Below are 10,980 nucleotides of genomic sequence, written 5' to 3'. Positions count from 1 at the left end.
GGCTGGCCTCGAACTTGTGGTTATCCTCCTGCCTCAGCATCTTGAGTGCTGGGATTATAGGTATGAGCCACCATACCTGGCTTCTAGTTAGTTTTGACACTGCCATTCATTGCGTTTTTATGTGTAGACATTCCAGAAATTGAATTTTGTGCACAGTTCTGTGATTTATTTTTAATCTTAGACAAGATACTTAACCTAGGTAAGTACTTTAATTTTTTTCGTTAACTGTAGAAATTAAAAGATATATACCTTGCTTTAAGGTGTAAGAGGTGCTCAATCAAAATTGTGTATAGGTGGATTTAGATGTATAGAATATATATTTTTACAAAATATTTTGTAAAAATATTTTGTAAAAAAAACTAAGGGTTCCCCCCGCCAGTACTGGGAATCGAACTCACAACCTTGCACTTGCCCGGCAGGTGCTGTGCCACTGAGCTAAATCCCCAGCCCAACATTAACTTTAAGTTAAATTATTATACAATATGAAGAATTATTTTGTGTTGCAAACCACTACTTTCTAAGGAATTTATTTTAGTTGATATGCTTTTTTGTATTTTAAAAGCTGGTGCTGATTATATTCATCTGTAACTTCTTTTATGTGAGATTGAAGAACTTCCCAGTACTGTTTAAACAGCAAGAGGTGTACAAATGTTACTGTAAGTCATATTTGGCTTTTCGTTCAGGACTCATATAGTCTCTCAGGATTAGAGATGCTTGAGTTTCTTATTTTGGTTTCAATTTCAGGTTTTTTTTCCACAGAAACTCAGACTTAGTTAATATGTATTTTAGGAAAGTCCTGTAAATATTTTAAAATATTTGGCAACCTATTATAAAGGTCTTCATTTATTTTAAAATTTAATTATGTTGGTTTTTATTGAAGTGCTTCCTTAATTCATTTGAAATGTTTTTGGATTACTGCCTAATAATATTTACCAAGAGACCTCACTACCAAGTGCTCTGGTTTTGGCAGGAGCACTCAAGCATGCTTTGCTGTCTTGTGGAAAGAAAGCTTTACCCTCTGTCTGTCTGGGTAGTATTCTGTGTTTCCTTTTGCCTCATATTTCTGAGAGTGTCAGAGGTCTGATATTTACCACTATAGTATTTTTTATTGGTACTCACTTTGTTGAAGAAGCAGGATTATAGACATATACTGCTGACCTATACTGTCTTCCTGGGATGTGACTTAGTCTACCTGTTTAGAATGATATCATATAGCATCGTCATTCGGTCTTGTAGGAGGAATCTGCAAATACAGTGATCTTGAATGTCTTACTTAATGAAGGAGGAGGGCTGGGGATATAGCTCAGTGGCATAAGCACGTGCCTGGCAAGCGCAAGGTCGTGAGTTCGATCCCCCGTACTGCAAAAAAAAAAAAAAATGAAAGAGGGAAGAACCACCCCTTGATAACTGAAGTTGGGATAGTTTTTATGTTAATGACTTGCTGTCATTAGCCTGTGAATTAAATTCACCTGTTTGCTGACATTAACCACTTGTACATGAGATTGCAAAAAGTTTCCAAAACATTAATGCTCCTTTTGCTAAGCAAAATGCCCAGGGTTCCTTTTAAATATATAAATGAGAAGCTAGACATCTAAATTTTCTGGAAAAAAATTGTTCTAAATAGTTGAGGCACAATTGAATGTAGTAGTCTGTTTCCTTTTGCCTCATATTTCAGATAGTTTCAAAGGTATGATACTCAAAATTATAGCATTTTATATTGTTACTCACTTAGTTGAAGAAGTAGAATTATATACATAGTCTGCCCACGTTATGCATGCTCCCAGAATTGTTTATTTCTCAGGAGCTAATGCCCTGTTAGTTGTATTTATAGTTGGACATTTCAGACATGCTCAGAAAACTCAACTGAATATGTTTTATTATTGCAGTATTCAAGTAGGGAACAGCTCTTATTTTGAACATACTGAATGTCTTAATATTAGGAAAACTTAAAAAGAGATTTTGTTTATTTCCTTTTTTGTTTTTGTTTTTCTTCCGGTACCAGGAATTGAACTCATGACCTTGCATTTGCCAGGCAGGTGCTTTGCTGCTGAGCTAAATCCCCAGCCCCAAAAAAAGAGATTTTGAAGATTATGCACTCTGAACCTTTTTCCATGCAGGAAATGAAATTGAAATCAATCTTTCTCTATCTCATTTTCAAAAAAAATGGTGATACATTAAAATACAGTTAATAATAGAAGAATATATTTAATTCTTCTTTAATGATTCAGATGCTACATTAGAAACTTCTGATGGTTTATTTGCCCAGCATTGGCCATTCATTGTATTTATGAAGCACAAAAGTACCAGTTAGAGGTATAGTAGGTATAGTGTCAAATAACAGAATTTACGGGGTTTGCCTTCTGAGATAAATTTCTTGTGTTAGTTTGGCTTCAATAACAGCATACCATAAACTGTGGCTTATAAACAACAGAAATTTATTTCTCACAGTTCTGGAGGCTGGGGAAACCAAGATCAAGGCGTCGGCAGATTCAGTGTCTGGTGAGAGCCCACTTCCATTCATAGATGGCACCTTTTTTCTCATCCTCACATGGTAGAAAGATGGCATGAGTTTTGTTGGGTCCTTTTTATAAGGGCATGAATTACATTCTTGAGGCCTCCCATCCTTATGACCAAATTTCTCTTAACGACCCTACTTCCTAATACCATCACAGAATTTCAACATACAAAGTTTGGGGAAGGAACACAAACATTTATTAGTTCTGTAACATTTCTTCTCCAGATTTGTTATTAATTGAAATTTAATTATTATTCCTTTATTCTATTAAGGAATGAGTCCTTAGAGCAGAGGTTAGCAAATTTAAATTTTTTAAAAATTTATTTCTGCCCACCTTCCACCCTACCCTCCTCAAACTTTTAAACTGATAAGAACAGATACTACACCTGATCTTAGCCAAAAGGCTGAGAAGTGATTCAAACTTTTAAATAAAAGACTAATAAATAGTTTAGGCTTTGGGTGCCATAGTCTCTTGAAACTACTCATCTCTGCCATTTTAGGGTAAAAGCAGCCTTACACAATGAATGTGGCTGTGTTACAGTAGTACTTTATTTACAAAACAGACAGCTGGATTTGGCTTGTGACCTGTGTATAATTTGCTGGCCCCTAAACTAGACTATAGGGTACCTCCATCTTACATATCCATATTAGTAGTAGCTAGTACAATGCTTGGACCATGCTTAATTCATACAGTATTTGTTGAATTAATTTGAAAATTAGTAGATGCTGCTTAATATATTTAAGAAGCTGGGCATGGTGGCACACACCTGTAATCCCAGTACTTGGGAGGCTGAGGGAAGAGGATTACTGCAAGTTTGAGGCTGGCCTGAGCTATATAGAGTTCAGGCCAGCCTGAGCTACATAGTGACACCCTGTCTCAAAAAAAAGAATATATTGAAGAATGGCATATCTTTGTGTAGAATACACACCTATGTCTGTTCCTAGTTTCTGTTTTCCCTATGAACGTCCCTTTAACCTTAGCATTAACAGTGGCAGGTTTTTATTTTCTGTCCAAATTAATGTACTTTGAAACTAGAATTATAGTGGAAATAAGCCAACTAGATAAGCTGGTGACCAGGTAAACAAAATTATGATATATCCCTATAGTGGAGTACTACTTACTAGTAAAAAGAAATATGTGATAATATGAATGCCTTTGACGTCCATAAAACAAAAGAATCTGGACACAAAAGAGTGAATACACTGAGATGACGTTATAGAAAAGGCAAAACTGGCCAGATATGGTGGTGTACACCTTTAATCCAGCTCTTGGGAGGCTGAGGCAGAAGGATTGCTGTGAGTTTGAGGCCAGCCTGGACTACATAGTGGGTTTGAGGCCAGCCTGGACTACAATGTGAGACTCTGTCTCCAAAAAAAGAAAAGAAAAGGTAAAACTATAGGAACATAAAGTAGATTCATATGATTGACTACTGAAGGGTTCAGAAGAAACTTCTGGGTTGCTGGAAATTGTTTCTTCTTTATTGTTATTGTGGGGATAGTAACATAGTATAAATGGTACCATGTAAAAATAGTATATATCTGTCAAAGCTCAAAAAATTATATGCTGAAATTATATGGTGAACTCTATAGAGCTTTAAGAAGAAACAGGACTGGGAATATAGCTCAGCAGCACAACACCTGCCTGGTAAGCATGAGGCCCTAAGTTCAATTCCCAGCACCAAAAAAAAAACCCAACAACAAAAAAGAAGAAACAGAGTAGATCTATATTCTCATTATAGCATTATCAGACTCTCAACTTTAGGGGAAAATAGGTTTCTTTTTAAATTATGAAAACCCAAAATGAAAATTAATATTTTAATTTTCTTAAATTACAGAGACACAATTAAGTTCCCCTGAAACTTTTGACCCTGAAAAAGAAGACTCTTCAGGTGACCTGGAGAATTTGGATGAAGTAAAAATAATAATGGGAGATAAGAAGGTGAATATTTTCCATTATAATTTTTCTCAGTCATTTCTTTCTGGTGGTATCTTCTCACTGATGCAATGTTGACTGTGGCTGAAAAGAATTACGTGGCATAGGGTTTTAGCTTTGGGGATACTTATCTCAGGGAGAAGTTTCTATAGGTAAGGTCAGTTCAGCATATTTTAAGAATTACTAGTTTAGTACTTTTATATGCATTATTATTTCTATTACAGATCAGTAAACAGAGGCTAAGGATGTTGAAACAGTTTGTAATAATTCATACTGCTACTAATGGTAGAAATAGAGTTGGACATAGATTTGTTTCCACAGTTCTAAGGCATTTTCCATTAATTACTGATAACAAAGGTTTACAATCCTGGGGAAAATCATTATATAACATAAACATAATTTTCAGCCCTAATTTCTAAACGTTACCAGAAATACAAAGCCAGGTTAGAATAGGCAGATCTCAAATTGTATCATTACCTTTCCTAACTAACTCCACATATCTGGCAACAGCCATAAAACTGATTGGTAGAAGTTCATGCTTCTGATTAAAATACTAGTGTATATTTTTATGTTGAGGCTGACAGAACAATTTAAGTATCAGAAATTCTCTTAAAGAATTTAAACTGTTTAAGATCTATTGTTGTGAAAAGCAGCTTGATTACTTACTACTTAAACAGACCCTACCGTTGAAATAAGATTTTGGTATGTTTGTGTTTACTGTCTTATCCTAAACACCTTAAGCTTAATCCTCTTACTGCTTTTTATACTTTAGGTTTTCTGAAAACAATTCTTGCAGTAGAAGTTAGGTCCCCTCCTCAGTCTCTGCACTGCAGGTCACTGGGTTGAAGTTCTACTTTAATCAGTCATGCACACCACTTGATTTCCTGGAACCTGATCTGTCACAACAGACAGACCAGGATTCCCTGATGCCTTTGGTGGTAGGAAAGATGATGACATTCCCTTCCTGGAGAGGAAGCAGAGCCTTCTAGACGGGATTGTGGGAACAGGATGTTACTAACATAGCCATTCTAACATATGAAGAAGCCCCGCAAGGCTTTATAGTTAATCAGGCTGATTTATTACCATCCATGACTGCAAAGGATATTATTCTTCATTGAGTGAAAAAATGTGAACCCTATTTAGAGTTTATAGTGCACATGTCTGCACTACTACACATCAAAGAAGTGGAATATATATATATATATGTCCTTTCTCACATAGAATGTCCTCTTTTCACCATTGTTCACTGTAGATGTCTCTAAGTACTCTTAGAAATTTCCATTAAAATAAGTTAGAAATATTGTATATTTGAGTTCTAGAGTAATAATTACTTACTACTTATAAGACATTTATTAGAAAGGTAGAAATGAGTATTTTATGTGTATGAAAATAGTATCATAAAAGGTGTTCACTCTTTGGAGTCTGAAGAGGGTCACTTGTCTTACAGTACTTTGTTTCTTAAAAGGTGGCATGGCATAGTGTGATATACTTGCTCATTGGAATTAAAAGACATGGCTTTGAATCCCAGTCCTCTACTTTGTAATGTTGGACACATTAATTGTTTTATCCATTTATTAGGCAGATGTTTATAATTTGTATACTTTATGCTAACCATTGTTTTAGAATGCCAAGATAACACAGTTCTTGCCCTCACAAGGTTCTATAAAGGGAGGAGAAACACATAAATAGAAATTTTTAAATTTTTTTTGGTCTTTTTGAGACAGGGTCTCACTATGCAGTTCAGGCTGGCTTTGAGCTCACTTTGTAGCCCAGGTTGTCCTTGAACTTGCAACAATTCTCCTGCGTCAGCCTCCCGAGTGCTGGGATTACAGGTGTGCACCACCACACCCGGCTCCATAGACAGATAATTATAATGTGGTCTGATAAATGTTATGGTAGATTGCTTGGGCATTAGAGCATCATGAATGAGGACTCTTTTGAATTTCAGCTCTTGGTCTTTTTTTTTTTTCTGGTACCAGGGGTTGAACTCAGGACCTTATGCTTGCCAGGCAGGCGCTTCTGCTGCTGAGCTATATCCCTAGCCCAAATTTCAGCTCTTGATATGTAAAATGGAGCAAAATTACTTATTTTACTGGGTTGCTTTGAAGATTAAATTAGGTAAAGAATATAAAACATATAGTAGAGATTTAGCACAAGTAGCAATAAGCATGTAGAAACAGTTATTTTACTGCTTTATACATATTGTGGCTATTTAGTAAGATTAGGTTATTAATCATGGTAATCATGGAGTTATGTAGAATATTCATGGCAGAACTGTAGTCCCTCTTGTTTTGATTTCCCACAGCAGTAAGTTTTGTTTTTTCTTTGAAATAATGTTTTTTTCAATACCATAGCTGAAAATTTCCCTTAGTTAGGTTTTCAGATTGTTAGTTGGATTCTATCTTCGGAAGAGTTCATGAAAGTTACTCAGTTAAGCAGTGAGTTTAACCAGTAAGTTTTTAAGTTAATAGTGTGAGTCCATGTTAAGTTCTAAACAAATGTATAAGCTACATATAAACTGGATAGAGGCAGGCTAGAGGGTTTGACAGTTCTTAAGACATGGTACTATTTTCATAGGGTTTGTTTCTTATGGTGAGGTTTCTTTTGAGGCCAGAAGGTAAAGGCCAATCCTGTAGCCACTTACCAGTTCAATGATTAAATAGAAGGTGACCAAAAATTGCATATTTTTTCATTAATTTCTATAAGATAACAGGAAATATAAAAATGAGAATTTTACCAAATTTATTGAATAATTTTTGTGTAACAGCACCGCTGGTGTAGTGGTATCATGCAAGATTCCCAGTAATTTTTATGTATGGTATATTTTATACATTCAACATACAACATAGCATTACAGTGTAGACAGTAGTATGTAGTCTCTTTTTGAATTCTTTTTGTATCATTGTCTTTCTTTGAACAGCACATTTTACACTGCTGTGTTGGCCATTTCTTTTGTTCTGTGGGTGGTATAATTTCAATAAAATGTCTCCCCACAGAACCTGATGGTGATGCCATCAATGATGGATGTCCTGGTTGATGTTTTGCTATCCCATATTTTTCAATTATTTGGTCTATTAGACCTAATATAAATTGTAAATGACTTTTTGAACCCCCTTGTTTTGAATGAAAAGTGAGCTTCATATTGTTTGGTCCAGAAAGTGCATAAATATATTTTTCCTCACTATTTGATAGCTTGTTAGATGTCTGTCAACTCTGTCAACACCATCCATGGAATTACTACAGTCATTGCTCACTATTGAAATTCTTTTAGTTTCATTTTTTCTTTCAAGTTCTATCATTTCTGTATTATGAATAGTTGGCAATAAGAAAAACGTCTTTTTTGTCATTCCATTTCATAACACAGACTTTTCCTCTCTGGTATGCTAACATTTCTCCCCTTTTCAGTTTTCTCTTTTGCAGATCTTTTGGTAATTCCTTCCTGTTCAGTATCCATGACCCAAATGTGTCCATTTTGTATTACAAAAAAATGTCAGAGTTTTGGAGAAGTATAAGAATTATATATATATATATTGTACTTAACGTAAGAGTGTTTATAGATTGTAGCACAAAATTATAGATTATTTTTCACAAATAAAATAAGCATGAATTAGTAAAAGAAAATAATCAGAATTTATTAGATTTTGCTAGAAACAAATATCAAAGGCAAATACTGCAACATTCTAAATAAAAAAGTATGCAAAAAATGCTTGATATAAACAAACATACAGGTATGTCCACCACAAACAAGAACTGAATGTCTGAAATGACATCTGCCTAAGTGGTGCTTAGGATAGTCAGTATGTAAACAAATGTGCTGCCCGAGTGATGCTCAGGTTACACTGTTAAGTGGTTAAGTAATTTGAGATCCACTGTCCAAGTATCACTTCTGAAGAGTCACTGTATAGTATTTTAAAACAAAAAGCAGCTCTGCATAGACCAGTATCCTGACTATGTAGTCCTAATAAAAGATGTTTTGCTTGTGTTTCCCCCCTTGAGGTTCCTCCGTAGAAGTTAATATTGAAATAGACCTTTTTAATGGTGTTGGGGAAAATATTTTTAAGATAATTAAGAAACTTTCTGGGTTGCCTTATGAATGTGGTTGGCAGTAGTCTCATATTCATAATAAGAAAGTAACAGACTACTACCTGAATATATTAACAGTTTCAGGTACATTCTATATTTTATAGAGCTGGTGATGAATACAGAGGAGTATAGTGCTTTTGTGAGCACCAGTGACATTCTTGTTATATAATACCTCTGTGCTTAGTGAACTTTAGAATGCCAAACATTACGGTTTGTATTTAGATATCTCCCCAAATCCTCAAGCAGTCAGAGATGGGGCTTTTCATAGAGTGAATCTAGAGTGTGTGATGGTGGGATTGATTCATGGTACAATGCTAGGATTGAGGGTATGAGTGCTACCTCCCTTATAAGATATAAGGGATGGAAAGAAGCTTGTTGCTTGTTTTTTGCTTGCTTTTGCTGTCTTCTCCCTCTCATGAACTGTTTGGCCTCTGCGATGCCCCTCTGCCATCCACCCTGCCTTGGAGTCAGCCAATTATGGACTGAAACCTCTACAAACTGTGAGCTGAAATAAACCTTTCCTCCTCTAACTTTGGGTGTTGGGTATTTTGTCCCAGCAATGAGAAAAATAAGACACAAAGTAACTAATCAGTCACCAGTAACTTTCATTAACCTCAGGACTGCTTGCAGTTTTGGGGTACAGTATATTGATTTCCTCCCCTCTGCTCAAACAGCTTTGCATACACAAGATAACTTTTTCATATAAGATTTATGCACAAGGAGGGCCTAGATTTGGGAGAAACTGAGCTTGGAATAATATCACCTAGAACTTCCAGACTTATTAATTCTTCACCTCCTAGAGAAGAGTAAAGCCAGATAGTCTCCCAGTACCTACAAGGTCAGCTTACAGAAACAAGTGGAAGGGAGGATTGTCTTTCTTGGTAGAATGAAAATACTGAAAATTGTGATGTGAAGCAAGCCCAGGTTTGAGTCTAGATTGTTTACTTTTTAACTTTGTGGTCAGCAGGTTAGTTTGCCTTCCCAAGCCTCAATTTCCCCTTCTGTAACACCAAAGCTAGTGATACTTCTGTCCAGTTGGTTTGTCATGAAGGATGGATATGGAAAGTGCTTGGCAGAGTCTGGTATGATATAAGAACTCAACCAGTCTTATTTTTCCCCATTTAAGAGTATGTGTTTTTAGAAGAAAGCAAATGTGTTGGAAAGAGGCTATATTGCGGTGATTGTAGAAACTGTTTGACTTGTTATTTCTGTGGCCAGTTTGCCTCTCTGCTGCATCACACTTACAAGTGGTAGATTTTAGGGATGGCCTATACTTATGGACCAAAACAAACAAAACCTAATTGACTTAGAAATATCTACCCATTGTAGTTTTAGTCCTGTTTTGTTCTTGTACCAGGAGAGAATCTTTTCTCCCACTGTAGAAAGGTATGTTGACAGTCTATATGCTCTTTGCTCTTAAATGAAATAATATCTGTGTAGAGAAGTTTCACATTAATTGCATAGGACATGCTGTCCTTTGAAGCAAGTGTTAGGCAGTAGTGCTGCAGTGTTCATGCATACTGTTGAATTAATCACTGCAGAGTTCTTGGCTCTGACTGACCGACCTGTACAGGTAAAATACAGCTGCCTCTGAGAGGCATTAGCAGCTGTAAGAGAAATAATAATTATGAAACACTAAGTTTAAGAGTGACTTCAGATGGGTGTGGTGGCGCATGCCTGTAATCCCAATACTCGAGAGGCTGACGCAGAAGGAGCGTTGTGAATTCGAGACCAGCCTTGGCTACAAAGTGAGCTCAAGGCCAGCATGGACTGCATAGCAAGACCCTGTCTCAAAAAGACCAAAAAATAAAAAATAAAAAAATAAAGTGACTTCAGTAGAATTATTGTCTTAACTAATGAGATTTCTTTGGGTTTTTAAATATTTGGGCCTTAGTTTCTGTTTTTAATTTTTTAAAAAAATCACAAAACAAAAGAGGTGTTATGTCTTTTCTGGTCTAAGCACAGACCTAGTTTCTTAAGTTAAATCCTACTTGTATTCCTTTTGACTTAGAGCTCTTTGAGTGATCAGCGTGTGTGTGTGTGTATGCATGTGCACGTGATTGAGGAAGTATCTTTAAGATGCTGTTGAGAACAAAAGTGTGAGGCACAACAGATACAGCACTTTTGTGATGAGGACCATGCTTTGCAGTGTGGTGGAGATCACTGTCTTCATGTTTTGGATCCAGATAGTCCCTGATTTGTATTTCAACTTTGCCACTTACTTGTTTGTGACTTTGTGCAGGTTACTTTTATTTTTATTTTTTTTTTTATTTTAAAGAATAAAAGAAGGATAACAATAATAGGGGGGACTTAGCAAATTACAGACAAAATGGTAGGATATTATCAATGGTTATCGTTTTACATATTATTGTCTACAAAATAGTTTCTCAGGAAAACAAATAGACAAATAATAGTGAGTTACAGACAAAAGAGGTAGGAGATTATCAAG

At 35.7% G+C, this 10,980-nt stretch overlaps 1 protein-coding gene across 5 annotated transcripts in view; it reads left to right on the top strand.

Annotated features, from left to right (window-relative positions):
* Positions 1–10,980, top strand: part of Uimc1 (ubiquitin interaction motif containing 1) — a 120,445-nt gene that overhangs the window by 73,713 nt on the left and 35,752 nt on the right. For 3 of the 5 annotated variants that reach the window (XM_013509672.1, XM_013509668.1, XM_013509674.1), the window contains 2 exons: positions 2,449–2,499; positions 4,351–4,454. In XM_013509672.1, coding sequence (XP_013365126.1) covers positions 2,449–2,499; positions 4,351–4,454 — 155 coding nt within the window. The remainder of the gene's footprint in view (positions 1–2,448; positions 2,500–4,350; positions 4,455–10,980) is intronic. The other 2 variants (XM_005376406.2, XM_013509677.1) reach the window with 1 other exon arrangement.

Source organism: Chinchilla lanigera, unplaced genomic scaffold (assembly GCF_000276665.1).
Source record: "Chinchilla lanigera isolate Chin_1 unplaced genomic scaffold, ChiLan1.0 scaffold00007, whole genome shotgun sequence".
Lineage (NCBI taxonomy): Eukaryota > Metazoa > Chordata > Mammalia > Rodentia > Chinchillidae > Chinchilla > Chinchilla lanigera.
This window is presented reverse-complemented; position numbering and strand designations above follow the sequence as displayed.